The sequence below is a fragment of the Protomyctophum bolini genome, assembly GCF_963924005.1.
Source record: "Protomyctophum bolini genome assembly, chromosome: 17".
In the NCBI taxonomy this organism is placed as follows: Eukaryota; Metazoa; Chordata; class Actinopteri; order Myctophiformes; family Myctophidae; genus Protomyctophum; species Protomyctophum bolini.
In genome coordinates this window covers 14,709,702-14,726,784 of record NC_137878.1, presented here as the reverse complement: position 1 = coordinate 14,726,784, position 17,083 = coordinate 14,709,702, and the positions used below count along the sequence as shown (strand labels likewise).

The window sequence follows — 17,083 nt, the reverse complement described above, 5'->3', positions numbered from 1 at the left end:
ACCCACACAGCACATGTTCATTATGGCTCTTCTGGTTTCAGTGAGCCAGTATCAGGCCCGATCCGCTAAACAAGACACCTGGTCTTTAGCGTACTTCCCAAGTTCCCTGAGGTCACGCAGTCTCCACAGAAACACTTTGATGAGAGCTATTGAAATCTCTTTCCAAGCCAGCCACCTGGCGCTTTGCTCTCATCCTGATGAGCGGCTTTCATTCCCCGCTCCGCTATTCAACTCGCCTTTTTCTCTCCCTCACAGGAGGGTTTCGTGGTTGACCTGAAATGAAACATTTCGTGGCTGTCGGGGCAGAAACCTCCTATCTCCATATTGTAACTTTTATTCCCCCCGTAAATGTTTGCCCCTACTTGAGCATACCACAGCGTCACAAAAAAGTATCAGATCCACAAGCTCGAAATACGCCACAAAACGACACCTTCTGAGCTTGTAGATCTGCTCCTTTTGCTGCTTTTGGATTTGAATCCTGAAAACACTTTGCGGTTTTTGGACATTGGAGGTTTCCACCCGACAGACGATTTGCTTTACAAGCGACACACATTACTGCAGGAATGGGCTGGCATGGAAATAGCTGGGCAATGACATGCAATGCAGCAGGGCAGGGGCCCAGGCTAACTGTCATGTTGCCTTCACTCTCACTCACCTTGGAAGTCATCTGTTAATTATTTTGTTGGCCGTTATTCTAACAATCTTCTTTATTTTAACGATTTCTAATATTGTTATATATTATCTACTAATCAATGTGTTGATTAGTCTGATTAATTACTTAAAGGAGCATTTCACCCATTTTCATCTTCATGTAATTCATGTAACGATCATTATAAGACATTTTTTGTTGACTCGGTCTGTGTCTCAGAGGAGGGCTGTGGACAGTTCAGAAACTCGCCTACCATCACCATCATCGATGGTGAATCCAAACTAATAGAAACGTCAGACTTTCTATTCCCGGAAAGTTGCTATTAATGAATGATGGAAGCCAGAGTTCTCGTGGTAATAAAAGTCTAAACATGTTGATTGGTATCCTCTGTCGGGTGGAAAGTGGAAACCTCATTACTGTTACTTTACCTCTGTCGGGTGGAAAGTGGAAACCTCATTACTGTTACTTTTCAGGATTCAAATATAGCAAAAGTAGCAAATCTGCAAGCTCCTCAAAACGTGTCGCGTGCAGATTTGTATGATTTTTTTGTATGATGCTGACTGTAGTGTGATCCTCTGTATGTATGCATGCCTGGGAGACACCAAACGTATCTTTTATTTAGCTGTGTTTCAGAGAGGCCTCTATGGGCAGGCTCCATAGAGGCACGCACACGCACGTGATCTAAAGCATTTATAGGGCTCAGATTGAGCTAATGGACGATGTTTAGACCTTAATAATACTTTAATCCGACCTCACCAGTAGAAAATCATTGTTTACACTGAGAGAAGACTTCACCGAGTTAAGCTATGACTCATCACACAACTACTTCTGGTTCAACGAGTTCACAGCTGTCCAAGTTTTGTAGTTTAGAGCTGGAATCTGGCACCATATCGCGCTGCGCGGCATGTAATTGCCGAATCGGTTAATGGGTTAATTACAGACAGTACTTTAGTAAATGTACTTAGTTATTTCCACCACCAACATGCATCATGCACACATCCTACTGTATTTGACCTGGTGTGGCCTCCAGTCAGTGTGGTATATCAATCTTTAAACGGCATCAAGCTGAACACACTTTCACACATAACACCACCTGCCGTCTTTATCACCACGTCTGCCATGTCTGTCAGTGCTGGCATTTCCACCACCATAATCTGATAATGGCTCAAGGGAAAGTCAAGAATATCAAATATCAAAATAAGTGTGCGAATCCAATAGTACTTGCTTAGTTTACTTTAGAACACTTTAGAAGACGTAGAAGATCTTTTGGCTGTGGAGCTGAAAAAGTTTGGGGAAACTGAGCACTAACCTCCTATAACAGCTTCCAGGCTTCCGTCAAATATGAAATGTCTATCTACAGAAGTGGTTCCCAAACCTTTTCATGTCAAGGAAACCCTGATAACAAACTGATATGAATTTGACTGAGGACCCCCATCCAAAAATATTTCCAGGGACAAACCAGCAATATAAATACCCATTCAAATTGCTCATAAGGTAAATTGATGTTCAGAAGCATCTTCCATAAAAGCAAAAGTTATCTCGGAAATTTCATAAAAGCAAAGGCTGAACCTCAATTTGCACTTTATTCAATTGGTTGGCTGTATGTAGAACAAATTATTTAGGAAACACAGCACTAGTATGGCGAACTCCTTTCACTCATGAATCAAAGATTGAGACTTGGTCAACAAACAACAAAGAGAAACAAAGATTTTCAGTACTAAAATGTGTATTTTTCCCCCCACAGCAAATGGAGCGGTTTAAGATTGTGGAGAGGGAGACGAAGACCAAGGCGTACTCTAAAGAAGGGCTGGGTCTTGCACAGAAGGTCGACCCCGCCCAGCGCGAGAAAGAGGAAGTCGGGACGTGGCTAACGGTGAGAGATCATGGAACTTATCTGCTCAATCCAACAAATACATGTCTGAAATAGTCCAGCTACAAGCTTAAGTCTTATGTAAATGTGACGTCTGGTAGAAATGCCTGGGGAACCCGAGGAGGCCAGCCAGTGGGATCTCAGGTGTACGGTTTTAACAATGCTTTGTTTTGTCTCTTCTTCCCCCCGATGCAGAACACAATAGACACGTTGAACATGCAGGTGGACCAGTTTGAGAGCGAGGTGGAGTCGCTCTCAGTCCAAACGCGGAAAAAGAAAGGAGACAAGGAGGTCAGTGCCCGCCCCATGTGCCCCTAGGGGCTGAATGCCCGCCCCATGTGCCCCTAGGGGCTGAATGCCCGCCCCATGTGCCCCTATGGGCTGAATGCCCGCCCCATGCTGAATGCCCGCCCCATGTGCCCCTAGGGGCTGAATGCCCGCCCCATGTGCCCCTAGGGGCTGAATGCCCGCCCCATGTGCCCCTAGGGGCTGAATGCCCGCCCCATGTGCCCCTATGGGCTGAATGCCCGCCCCATGTTCCCCTAGGGGCTGAATGCCCGCCCCATGTGCCCCTAGGGGCTGAATGCCCGCCCCATGTGCCCCTAGGGGCTAAATGCCCACCCCATGTGCCCCTAGGGGCTGAATGCCCGCCCCATGTGCCCCTAGGGGCTGAATGCCCGCCCCATGTGCCCCTAGGGGCTGTATCACCATTACAAACTTTTATGTTGACGATTATTTGTCGTTCAAATAATTGCGATCAACGATTGGATTGTGTTTCTGCCATTGAACATATGAATAAAAAAGGTTTGGCCTTTAAGATATTACAAATAAATTGCATTGCTGACATATTTAGTCATTTTATATAGCTGATCTACAAGCTTACAATGCGTCAGGATTAGAGATGCTCCAATCGATCGATTCACCGCTAAAAGTAAAAAAGATATATAATAATAATAATTAAATAATAATTATTAAAAGAATCGGTGATCGGTATCACCCCCCAAAAACGTGATCGGAGCATCTCTAGTCAGGATGTGAACTGCTATCCTACTAATGCACATTTTATTTTGTTCACTAAGCTCACAATGCGATTCGAAACAAGATACAATTTATTTTTAAACCAAATTATTTTCCAGACAAATGACCCAAAAGTATTTTTTTGTCTCTTACACAAATCCAGTATTTTCTTTCTCTTTTCATTTTCTTATCCTCTTATCAATAAAGTAGTAGTAATGACTGAAAACTAATTTTTATCAATTCTCTTAGAATCTAAGAGAATTGATTGTCTAAGACTTAGATCCTGTAATTTTCTTCTCTTTTAGTACGTGTTCTCTGCTGTTTGCGACACGATTCAAACCATTTGCTGAGGTTTTAATATGTCATCATCACTATCAGATATCAAATAATAATGAGAAGCAGCACAACGCCAACGTTTTTAAATTATATTACATGTTCATGAGAGAAATAAATCAAATATTTATGTTTTTGGACCATACAGTTTGCGCTATCATTTTTACATCATGTCACTCAGCTGTAGAAGTTGGTTAATATTTAAAAAGCAGCATCCATCCTACGTGCCTCTGCCCTCTACACTTGACCTGCTGTGAATGAGAAAACTGCTTCTCGACATCAGGTTCGGGGACCACCAGGGGTCCCAACTGGACCCTTACGGGGCTGTAACTCTGAGAGTTAAATAAGCGCTGAGCGCTGAGGACTTTTGCAATGTAGGTTGGAATGTTAGTGTAGTTTTTAGATCAGTGATTCTCAACTATTTTAATTTCAAGGACGCCCAATTGTGTATGCAATCAGCACAGCTGATTGGCTCTTCCACATGTTTGGTTTCTGCAAAACGCCAACACAGTGCCTGGGTCTGCAGAAGAATGGCACCAGGTGGACATCTGGTGGTTCCATTTTGTACACTCTCAGAGTTACAGACCCCATAAGGGTCCAATTGGAATTGGTGGTCCCCCGAACAAGTTGAGAACCAGGAAGGCATTGGAAGCTTTGGACAATAGTTAACATTAGTTAGAATGCAAGCACTCGTCAGCTAGTAATTCACTTATCAGATGCATGGCTCTGAAAGGAAAAAAGCACATTAGCCAAGGTTGTGGATCAGTTATTAAAAATATATATATTTGGAAAAGATTTTGGAAACTTTAGACTATAATTACATGCCCTAAATAGGGACGACAGGGTTAACGCTAACCTTCTTTTGCAGCTTGTCTTGGAGGGGAGGCCAAAAGTGGATAGAGGAGCACTTTTTAGCATAAAAGTTTTAAACATAATGAATTAATTAGGTCCCATGGGTTTCTGTGTGCACATGAAGATGTTCCCGCTACAGAAAGAGTGTGAACTTGGCACCATTTCAGCTGACATAAGGAACTTTCTACCGAGTTGGAGTTTGTTTCATGTTCATTCGCAGATCTCTTTTGATTTTATAGATCTAGTTTAGGGGAGAAAAAATGTACTTCTACTTTCGTACTGTATAGAGCTGTCATAATTATGACATTTTACTTGACAATGAATTGTGATTAACGATGTGTTTCTGTGTTGCTTTCAGGCTTTGTAAACAACAGGTGCTCAGGGCATATATGACAAATAACTTCATTCATTTTAATTTAGCTATTGAAAAATAGCAGATCTACAAGCTCATAGCGCGCCACCGAGTGGCGCACTACGAGCTTGTAGGTCTGCTATTTTTGAAAAATCGTAAAAATTTGTCGCAAATCTTTGAATATATATTCTTTCAACTTCTTTTTAACTCTGGTCTAAATGGGTTAAATGAATAGTGGAAATAGCCAAAGTTTTGAGCTTGTAGATCTGCTATTTCAGGTCCAGTACCGTACTTTATATATATATATTTTGATGCAAACAATTGCTCTTACTCAAGTAAAAGGTTGATCACAGGCCTTTTACTTGCAATTGAGTACTTCACCATTGACGTGTTGCCACATTGACTTAAGTATAACATCAGAGTTTTTCTCTCCCCCCCCCCCCCCCCCCTGCTGTGTGACTCCATACTAGAAACAGGATCGCATTGAGGAGCTGAAGAGGTTTGTGGAGAAGCATCGGTTTCACATCAAGATGCTGGAGACCATACTGAGGATGCTGGACAACGACTCCATCGTGGTGGACTCCATCAGGAAGATCAAGGTTGGTTGTCTAAAAGTCTACTTCAAAACAGCAAATTGTCAGCCTGTGGGCTGCGAGGATATTGCAAGCTTCACATTCGAACATAATTATGTAACCAATGTAAAACCAATGTATTATTTTGATATTGATTCGATACCGATATGATGACCCCGATTAATTGTTCATCCTTAACACCCTGAGCGGCATAAACGGAGTTCTCCGTCCTATCAAATTGGCACGCCCAGCGCTCAGGACGGAGATTAATAAAAGGACGGAGATTTATTGATATCAAAACCGATAGCATTGCTCCACAGGCTGGGAGCGTCTGTTGGGCAACATTCTATGTCATTTCCGGTTGTTATCCAAAATGTTCCCCCCCATTTTAGTGGATGAGTCAGAAAATCTTAGAATGTGAATAACTCTTGATCTAAATCATTCCGTCCAATTCTAAGCAAAGATTATGTTTTAGACAGGCCATCGCGGTCCCGTCGCTAGTCACGTTAGAATTCATCATACGTTGTTTTCAATCGCCTCGGGGGTGTTTTGGCTAGATCTAGCTACTTCAGCTACATCCTGGATAGCTAAATGTGCTCCGTTGCTGCAAATCGCTGGGTGCTCTGATTTAATGGTCCTAAATACCCCCAGGCGTTCGTGGTGTTAATAGGAATGTAATGTTTGTTCCATTGAACCGAAGCCGGAACACAAATCAACAGCTTTGACAATGCATACGAGCCATACCACCCAGCTGACCGCTTAAAATGGCAGCCAAATGTGGTACCGTATTGAATGGATGAAACTAAGTTTATGATTTACATTTTTGACCCCCTCCCTTTGATCTTTGCTGATATATTGACGATATATATACGGCCTACAGGACGACGTGGAGTACTACTTGGACTCGTCACAAGATCCAGACTTTGAAGAGAACGAGTTCCTGTACGACGACATCGATATGGAGGACATTCGTACGTTTGTACTTTTTAAAGAGACATTCCACACACGCACGCACACACACACACACACACACACACACACACACACACACACACACACACCTTACAGGTCGTGAATGTAAAACCATTAACCATCTTGTGCATCAAAGCATAAATGAGAGCAAATGACAAAACGGACTAAAAAAAACATCTTTATTTCTGTTTGGGAAAATTAACATCCAGTAAAGGAATTGTACCGAGGGATTCACCAACAGAATAATGATGAATGCTGGTGATGCATAATAAAATCCTTCTACTGCTCCATTGCTATTAGAATTTAAACTCTCTCTCACACTCACTCCCTCCCTCCCTCCCTCCCTCCCTCCCCCCTCTCTCTTCTTCCCTGCTTCTCTGTGTGTGTGTATGTCTCTCTCTCTCTCTCTCCCCCTCCTCAGCTCTGAATGTGGTAGCCACGTCTCCACCAGGAGGACCGTCCGCCCTGGATGATGAGATCTTCCAGAACTCCAGCAGTACTCCCACCTCCACCACCTCCTCCTCGCCCATCCCCCCCTCGCCCGCCACTTGCACTACGGTAAGACCACCACCTCCCCCCAAATAGTCAATCTACAAGCTCTCAATGCGTCTCCTTTCGGTTAATATTGTGATGGTCAAACTAGCAATATGTGCAGAAGCATCTTCCATAAAATGCTAATGGTCTCGGATATTTCATAAAATCAAATGTAAAAGCCTCAATCTGTGATTTCTTCCCCCAGTTGGCAGTATGAACAGCAGGAACAATATTACTAAAACATCATAATTGTATTATTTTACATATTAAGTTAACTGTAGTCTGTTTCACAAATCATTTTTCAGTTGTGAGATTTTAATTTGCTTTAATCCCTGGGCCTTTAGCAGTTGATTAGTTTATTTAGTCATATTTAGTAGGGCTGTTTATTTTCTTAGCAAGTCTATCAATTACTTTTTTGATTAATCGAATAAATGAGAAGTGCAGTTGCAATTTGTTTTAATATACAATTTAATATACTAACTCTGAGATGGGAGACTGCATTGGCAGTCTATGAAGTTTAAAAGTTAATCTAAGGGCTAAAAGCCCGTAATGTAATTTGGTATAATAATTGCCATTCAGTTGAAGGTGGGGGCGTAGTTCTACAAGCCATTGTGGCGGTTGCCTTTGCTATTGTACCACTGAGATTTCGTGCCATTATAGCAGTCTTATCTCCCATCTAGCCCGCCTCCAGTCCCATGGTGAGGCTGGCTATTAGGGTGAATAGTGTGGCTTTGTGTTGGTACTGTAGGGGCCTGTATGAGGGTTCCTCCAGCATAATGCTGTAGACACGACTTAAACCCCAGCCAGCCATCCGTGTTCCGGGGAAAGCTTTTTACAGAAAATAGCAGGTCGACAAGCTCACGACACGTTGCGCTGAGATTCATTTGTGAGCTTGTCGATCTGCTGTTTTCTGTGAAGATATTTAATGTAGAGCGAAACAGAAAAGGGACTTAGTATAGAGCCGTGAGAAACTCTGCTCAAAAACAGCGTAACGGGGTTAAAGAACGTGGATCAGGGTGACACAAGGAACTGAAAATATATCAAAACCGACATTTAGATCCTCTCGCGACTTAATGTACTGACATTGTACTGTAGGTTAACTGAGTAATTGAGAAGCATTTTTCTTTAATACCATACTGTATATATCAACAATTAATCTCTTTAGCCCTGTGTTATACTTCAGTGTACAACTACAATGGTGGCAGGGAACCATAGTGAAAATAGCCAGTCTGCAGAGTGCAGACTCTGCAAGCTCACAACGTGTCGCATTGCAAGTCGTAAGCCTCTCCAATTGATCCAAAATGCCACAGCTCGCTTGGTCTTCAACCAGCCAAAATTCTCACACGTCTTCCCCCTTCTCCGCTCCCTCTATTGGCTCCCGGTCGCTGCCCGCACAGAATACAAAACTCTGATGCTGGCCTTAAAAGCAACCAAAGGCATGGCACCCCCATATCTGTCGTCTGAAAACCCACCTCTTCAGACTCCATCCTAGCCCGTAGCACATGCCCTAGCCTTGATGACCTTACAGGCGTATGCAAAGGCTCAATTTACGTAACTTAGCTAGCATTTTATGTAGACATAGCACTCTCTGGTGTATACGTATATTTTCATTATATAGATATTCCACTGTTAGGTTCTTAGCTAACGTATTATTCATGATGACTTATTTTTATGTATTTGATGCATTACCATGGTTTTGTTCTTGCTTACTGTAAATCGCTCTGAATTAAGAGCGTTTGCTGAAGGCCTAAATTGTAATTCAATATTCACTCACTATTGTTTATGCAAATCAGTTTTTTTAATGGCATCTTAGCCACTAGAGACCATCTTAGCAACTAGAGAGCTTTTTTGTCACCCGAATCCACTCGTGCATATTAATAATCCGCCTGTTATTCGACCACATTAATTAATTAATTCAATTTATAAATCTGCAACCATCCGCCACCCGTTCTCTGATGAATTGAAAAAGGTGGACCCTTTTGTAAACAAGTGGAATGCTTTATCAGTGTGTCGTCCACAGAAACAGTCTTTGTATTGATTTGTGCGTTCATATAAAATGTACCCATTCTGCACACAGCACAGTCCATAATACATAATTCAGCCATTAATCAATCAATTTATAGTACTTCTACAAACAATAATGTCACTCACCACTCTCGAGAGTCTTGAGTCGACAGTTCACCATGTTACGAAGTGGTTGTATATGTCCATTTCCATGGCAACAACTAGCCGTCTACGTTCATGTTCTCATATCTTAACGTATTTTCATACGGCATATCCAGATGTCGTCTGCAGGGTTAAGAATTTAATCCCATGTCTCACGCCAAACTTATATTCCTCTCTTTTTTTTGTTTATGTAGTCTTAACTTTCTTTCAGTCTCAGACTGCCTGTTAGCCTGTAGCCCACTGTGTTATTGTTTTGGGTCCTTGAATCCAGAGGCAGCGTGTATATGGCGGCAGGCCGAGATTTTGTGCATTTTAAAAGCTATAATAAGCCTATAGATGGATGCCATTAATTTATTTCCGGCATTATTTCACCCGTTTATGCTTGAATGGTTTTCTCCAGGAGAACTCGGAAGATGACAAGAAGAGGGGACGATCGACAGACAGTGAAGTTAGTCAGGTGAGTGTGAAGCGTCTAGTGGTGGAAGAAGTACTGTTAATGTTGCTATGTTCTGCACTGGACACCATCATATAACAGATCAGACTTCCAGCACCAAGCCCTGCTGTGTAGAGTTGAGATCCATTCTAGACCCCTCCAGAAATACTCGGGCGAAAATCCTTGATTATGCGGGCGAAAATTATTGCGATTTTTTGTGATTTTTTTTCCCAGCATGATTATGCTGTGAACTTGCAAAATATGCGGAAATATTAGAAATGCGAAATGTTGTGGAATATGCATATATGTGTGTGATTTTATGCGGTGAAATATGCGGGCAGTTGCGAAATATGCGGGACGTTTTTGCGATTATGAGCCCTTTTTGAAAAACATTGACCCATGCATAATCTGCGCCATTTGGCTGATTATCCTGTAAATTATGCAATTACATAATTGCATTTTATATTATTTTGATTCTGTTTTAAGCGACTTTGAGTACTTAGAAAAGCGCCATATAAATTATATGTATGAATTATGTTACTTTTCTCTCCCTCCCCGCTCCAGTCGCCTGTGAAGAACGGCAACCCTTCCTCGTCGTTGTCTTCCTCCTCCTCCTCCTCCTCCTCTTCCTCGTCCTGCTCCTCTTCCTCAGGGCCGCAGCAGCTGTCCTCCATGATCTCCATGGTGACCTCCATTGGCGTGGGCGCGCCTGGGACCAGCAGCGGCGGCATGGGCATCGCAGCGGGCATCACCGCAGGGAACAGTCTCCTGGGCAACATGGGTGGACTGCTGTCCAACACGTCCGCTGGCAGCTACAGCAATGCCACCCAGCAGCAGTTGCTCAACACGTCAACGCCCTAGTAAGACACATCGCTAATGATTTACAACCCCTTGGGGGTCCTCAGAGTTACTACAGTGTGTGTTTGGGGGATCTTGTTAAAAATAGCAGTTTTCAGAGTTGTTTGTTTTAAAATGTATAACACTATTAAAAAATAAATGTTAATGTTGGAAAAAGAAATGGGATTTGCTTTACTTGAGTCGGGACCCATAAAAATGTGTCCTGTTTGGGAACGCTGATCTAAAACGTCCTGGTGTTTTCAGCCCGTCGCAGCAGCAGCAGCAGGCCAAAATCTCCATGGGCCCATTGGGCCCCTCCCCTTCCCTCAGCAACCCCGCCTCCTCCAACAGCCTCCTGCCTACCTCCTCCTCCGCCTGCTCGCCCCCTAACGTCAGCACACAGGTACTGCAACTACACAGCGTTTTATCAGATATTCTATATCCAATACTTTTTTGATTAATAGTAGAATATTGGATTGATCAACATATTTGTTAGATTGTTTTGTTTATATAAACAAATTGACACAAAAACATTCAACATTTTTTCAAAAAAAGAAGTTTGTGTAAAAAACAAACACTGCTCTTCTAACAGTAGACTTGGGTGAGGTGCTGGAGTCATAATAAAGTATAGATGAAAAATAAAGGGAGGTTGCGCACTCACAAATCTGATTTTTATTTCATTTTAAAGATGGCAAGCTTTCGTTTGTTAAATGCCTGAAGAAGGTCTAAAAAAAATGATTAACCCGTTAACCCATCCACGCAGGGCCCCATGATGACCTCCAGCTCCCAGCTGCTGGCGCTGTCAGGGTCCACATCCACCTCCAACAGCCTGGGCCTGGGGCTGGGCCTGGGCCTCTCCATGGGGAAAGCTTCCAGCTCCCTCACATCCACCAGCAGCCTGGGTCTGTCAGGGATGCCGGCGTCCCTGAGCTCCATGGCGGGCCTGCTGGGAGGCTCCACCCCGGCCCCTTACGCCCAGGCGGCGGCCGCAGGCGCCATCGGCTCGGGCCTGTCGGGGGGACCCCTGGGTGGGGTTGGCCCCATGTCCTCCATCAGGTACTGTTAGTTCAAGGTCGAGATCCGAAATTACGGGACCCAAACATAGCAAAACTAGCAGATGTACAAGCACACCACGCGGTATCAGCTATTTTGACTACTTACCCGCCAGGATTAATTAATTAATTCACCTTGTACTGCCAAGATGTCTCCCCATTCAACCCTTATTTTGAAGAGCCAAATCCCACGACCGGATGTTGCAAATGTTACTTACACTGTGTGTGTTATCGAATCGGCGATGAGAAAGCCATTACAGCGTTGGTTATAGACCAATAAAGCTTGTTTTGACCAGAAATTCCATCCATTGACAATGAATTGGAGATAAAGGCGATTGAAAGAAACAGAGTGGGCGCGTTTGTGCGTGCACTTCAAGATGGCGCTCATGGAGTTAGGACAACTCTGTTCACTTCATGGGGCCAGGCTCTTCTACATAGACTTATATTGAAAAGGTACAACCGGAAGTTTACGGAATGCATTGGAGTCTATGGGCTCGTGCGACGTCGCTTCTCGCCCTCAGGCCGTCTTACTGGTTATTATTATTATCTGTCTGTTTTGTTTTTGGTATCGTCCTGTTGTGCACTGCCGTTTTATTTTGTCTTGACACAAAAGGTAAAATAAAATATCATATAGAAACTTTTTTTCTTCTTCTCATCAACAGCTCCGCGGGGAGCATCATGCGTTCCCACGATGGAAGCGGCGGAGCAGTGGCGATCGGCGGGCTGACATCGGGGGGTCTCCTGGGCGCGGCCCCGGGGATGAGTGGTGTGGGGGGCCTGGGAGCCGCCATGCTGGGTGGGCTGGGCTCCACTCAGTCAGTGATGATGATGCAAGGAGGAGGGCCTCCTCTGGTCGCACCCAGCCCCATAGGAGGTAGGCACAATGGGCTCTATGCACACAGAATAACTCTTCCTACAGGGCTAGGACAAATAAAGAGGATAGAGGACGGAGGCTCCTGCGGGAGGGAGTGTTCCAGCAGAGGTGCTAGATAGAAAGATCATAACTTGTGATGTAAATAATGAGATCCGGAACAGTTGAGAATTAAACAGCAGTCACCCTTCCCTTTTCAAATGTTTTATATCACCCACAGCACTTGAATGAACAGTATCCATGTTCCTTTGTCATTTCACAAAAATAACCGTTTGATACATGGTCAGCAACTCTCATGCACCTCCAGCACCTCTGCTGGATCGCAGTTCCTGTTTACGCTGCACATGTGCAAACCTCCCGCAGGAGCCTAGGCCGCGCCTCCGTGCTCTATCCTCTTTATTTATTCTAGCTTCAGGGCTGCTTCCCCACTTCCTTCCCAGGTGTTGCACATGATTGTAACTAAGGCTCTGTTCCATTTAGTGTGCAATGGTTCTTTTTAATTTCAAGGACCCCCATAACTCTGACGAGTCCATTTTGGTGTCATACAGTATCTGCCCTGTGCAACTTTTGCTTATGGAAACTTAAATCGCAACATTTAATGGTCAAGTAAAATCTATTACTTTCTCGAATAATCATGTTTTATTTTGTATTTTATTATTGTTTTATATATATCAATGAATCGATTGATTATTCATTCATTATATTTTATTACATTTTCATTAGCGATAACGTGGATTAAAGTTCTCAGTTGCCACGATTGATTTGGATTCCATAGTCAGCATGTCTTCTATGGCAGCATATTGCACAGCGAAAATTGCCGATCTACATTCTACAGGCTTGTAGATAGGCTATTTTCGGTTATTATTTTAAGATTGGAGCATTTGTAGTGGAAAGATATTTCATATAAAAGTAAAGGTTAAAGTTAAAAGCCTCTCACCTGGTTGGCAGCAGGAACAATATTAATAAAACATCATCATTTTACATTATAGTGTAATTGTTAAGGAATCAGAGCTAGTGTATGTGTGTTGGGGGGGGGGCTCCCTTCATAATGTTTCACAAATTGCACATTAGGACTTGGTCGTACAAGCATTTTCCGTCGTAAGGTTACATCTTTACTTTAACCCATTCTAGACGGGAACCCCTTTTGGTGTTTTAACTAAGCATTATGTTATACTTTAGCTATTTAAAAATAGCAGATCTACAAGCTCATCGCGCCACCGAGTGGCGCGCTACGAGCTTGTAGGTCTGCTATTTTTGAAAAATCGTGAAAATACGGCACAAATCATTGAATATATATTCTTTCAACGTCAGGGTTAATATAATCGGTGTGTTTTATAATGGATGAACTGGATGTGAATCCTCTAGGAGGTGTGCTCAGGGAGCAGCAGGGAGGTGGAGTGGGAGTCATAGGCAGCGCTGTGGGGAGCAGCTCCTCCACGTCAGCAGTGGGCTTAGGAGGCCTGCTGGGCCTCGGAGCTCTCTCCACCAGGTCACCCAGCACACACAAGCACAACGGCAGCTCCAGTAAGCATCAGCTGTGTTTCTGTTCCTTTGATTTCATTTATATTGTTTTATCTATTTAAAAAGAAAACCACAACCAAAAACATCTCATTAACCCATTCTGACCTGAGATCAGATTTTTCAAAAATAGCAGACCTACAAGCTCGTAGCACGCCACTTGGTGGCGCACTATGAGCTTGTAGATCTGCTATTTTTCAATAGCTAAAGCATAACGTAATGCTAACGCCAAAAGGGGTTCCCGCCCAAAATGGGTTAAAGACCTGATGCCGATTCTACAAAGGCCTTCTGAATCAGTAGTTCTCACACGTTCAAGATGATCGAAAATAGCAGATGTACAAGATGTGACACGCTGTAAGCTTGTATATCTGCTATTTTTGAGAATCACTTTTCTAAATCCTAAGAGTTTTCAGAAAATTAATTTACAATGGGAATGAAATCAATATAAAATATTCAAAGTAATTTAATCGAGCAACTTTAAAATCGGTCTGGGCTGCGCACACAAAAGCCAGACATAAAAATAAATAAAAAAGTGCTGTAAAGTCAAGTGAAATAACCTCTTTACTTGCATGAGCTCTCACTAAAGTCCTGGGAACAGCCAGGTCAGTGGTCCATGGTTCTGTGCTCAAGGCAGACCATAATTATACACTTTACGTCAGAGTCACAACCTGTACTCGACTCATAACCATAATTGTCAGGTGGTAACCCGCTTAACATGAAGTGGCATCTTGAGTCTACAATATTGTTGTTGTCGGTCTACTACAGAGTCATACAAATTATATCAACAAATCCACACAAATAAACTCTATATATATGATCGACTAAATCAATTAGCCTGATGAACTACTTAAACCTCTATTGTCCTTTGTTCTAAAATAGTGGCGTACAAAATGAGCAAAAGATTGCCAAGCTTGTAGATCTGCTATTTTCCCCAAATAATTACAAATCTTCATTAATTGTAATCAAAGCTTTAGTCATAGTTTTAAATATTTTTTTATTTTATAATTTTTATTGCTTTTTTATTGCTGATTTGAAAATGCTTTGACAGAAAAAGACTCGCTCACCATATAGAAAATAGAAGTAAGAGACTTAAGAAAATATATTTAATTTTATTTTATCATGCACATAAAGTGCTCTGTGCTCAAAGTGCAATTAAAAAGCAGTCTTTTTCTGTCAAAGTTTCCCTTATGTTTTTGAGACCACCGCTACCGTAGTCAAGTTTGGAAAGAAAAAAAGGACGAAGAAAGGTACAACAGTTTTCTCAGTGCTTCAGATTTGTAAATGCTCACAGGACTTTTGTGTTTGAAGTGAACCAGAGTTCCCTTAGTTGAATTGAAGGTAAAACCAATTGGAAAGAAAGGTTGTGAAACATGTTGGGAATGGTTCCATCTTGAACTCAAGAACATGAAGCAACAAATCATTCATTGCATGTTATTACTGTAAGAAAGCTGGTTATTGTGCACTAGGGGTGTTATTGACGTGCGGGGGTGGTGGGGTTGTCGTCACTTCTGGGTGAATGTTGCAGTCAAAATGCAAGTTGCAACTTATGACTCCTCTATTTTACAGCTTTTGAAAAGAGTGGAAGCTGCCTAAGGGCTGATTCAGTATAGTGAAGAATGTAACTTAATTTTAAATCCTATGTATTTTAAAATGTGAAGCCTCTCAAACAAGTTTTGTTTTGCTGTACGCAGTTAAGCCTCAATTCCACTTAATTTGCTGTTCTCTCGGTCTGTGTCCCCAAATAAATTCAACATCGGTAGGTTACAGAACATTCTCCTACCAAGACAGGACCCTCCATTTAGAGCAGTCAGCATTTGGCATATTTTAATCTGTACCAAGTACTACACCACACGTTTTACCAGTGTGCCATTTTGATGTTTTTGTTTACAGTGTTTTATGTGTATGTACATTGCACTTGTACAGTATACATCCTTTTTGCTTTTAATATTCTGTTTTATGTGGAGCCCTCTGGGATGTGATTTGTGAAATTGAGCTGTACTGTATAATAAAATGGGACTTGACTTGTCTGTTTTCTGCCTCAGGTTACAGTGCTGTGGTAGCGGACAGCACGCCAGACTCCGCCCCCAACAGTGCCAGCCAGTCACAAAGCAGCCAATCCTCATCTCTGACGTCCACAGCCAATCAGCCTCAGCCGTGAGTATGCTACTGTAGTGTACATGTGCTCCCCACAATGGCTAATGCTGAACTAATGTGAGCTACTCCTTTGAGGACACAATTATGTCGGACTTAGCATGATGTAAATTTGTATCTGTAGTCGCTGACATGTAACGGTTACGCAAGATGTTTCAGAAAGAAACAGATATATTTCCCTGACATGTAACAATCATAGAAGAAACCACAAACAATACAACAATATTAAAGTATTTCTTCTCCCCTCCCCAGCAAGGAGAGTGGTCCCAGTTTACTGGGGTCCATGTGTCTACCCCCCAGCTCGCCTTGTTCGGTCTCCTTCAGCGAGGTGAAGCCTGCAGGCGGTGTCAGTCTTCTCAACGGACCGCTCTCCTACACGCTGGCCTCCGACAGCCTCAAGGTGAGACGGGATTTCTGCGGGTAAAAATATGTAAAACATTATGTAAAAAATAAGGTCTAAAAATCATGAATTCATGCTTCAAAAGTGTTAATGGTGCGTTCACAATTCACATTGGCAGATGCAAAGCTACACAGAATATTGGTCGCTTGACTCGCTTTGTGGCGAAAACACCTATTTCCTAGAACTTTTGGAAGTCTCTAACGAAGACTAACGATTAATATATTTATAATCTACGGTAATACTTTAAATAAATAATATACATTTTATTTTTTGATATACATATCGATATACAAATTGATTAACGACTTAAATCAGCGGTCCCCAAACGTTTTTGGCCATGCACCCCCTGTTACCTCCTGACCAAGTTGGTGTGTGCGACCCATTACCGTTATGTTTTTGATAAATGAATCACAGAATGTCACTGCACTGAGAGACATGCAGCTGCTGTATACTCCCGCAGCTGCTCTATACATCTCCTTACAATAGTGTTTTAGCAGATTTTGC

The 17,083-nt window shown here is 42.5% G+C and overlaps 1 protein-coding gene across 4 annotated transcripts in view; it reads left to right on the top strand.

The window, feature by feature from the left end:
• LOC308331472 (CCR4-NOT transcription complex subunit 3-like) overlaps positions 1 to 17,083 on the top strand; it is a 44,216-nt gene that overhangs the window by 13,639 nt on the left and 13,494 nt on the right. For 2 of the 4 annotated variants that reach the window (XM_080786922.1, XM_080786920.1), the window contains 13 exons: positions 2,394 to 2,522; positions 2,715 to 2,810; positions 5,550 to 5,672; positions 6,526 to 6,616; positions 7,039 to 7,175; positions 9,718 to 9,774; positions 10,315 to 10,610; positions 10,852 to 10,990; positions 11,351 to 11,643; positions 12,302 to 12,513; positions 13,876 to 14,034; positions 16,071 to 16,182; positions 16,432 to 16,579. In XM_080786922.1, coding sequence (XP_080643048.1) covers positions 2,394 to 2,522; positions 2,715 to 2,810; positions 5,550 to 5,672; positions 6,526 to 6,616; positions 7,039 to 7,175; positions 9,718 to 9,774; positions 10,315 to 10,610; positions 10,852 to 10,990; positions 11,351 to 11,643; positions 12,302 to 12,513; positions 13,876 to 14,034; positions 16,071 to 16,182; positions 16,432 to 16,579 — 1,992 coding nt within the window. Of the gene's footprint in view, positions 1 to 2,393; positions 2,523 to 2,714; positions 2,811 to 5,543; positions 5,673 to 6,525; positions 6,617 to 7,038; positions 7,176 to 9,717; positions 9,775 to 10,314; positions 10,611 to 10,851; positions 10,991 to 11,350; positions 11,644 to 12,301; positions 12,514 to 13,875; positions 14,035 to 16,070; positions 16,183 to 16,431; positions 16,580 to 17,083 lie in introns of all 4 variants that reach the window. The other 2 variants (XM_080786921.1, XM_080786919.1) reach the window with 1 other exon arrangement.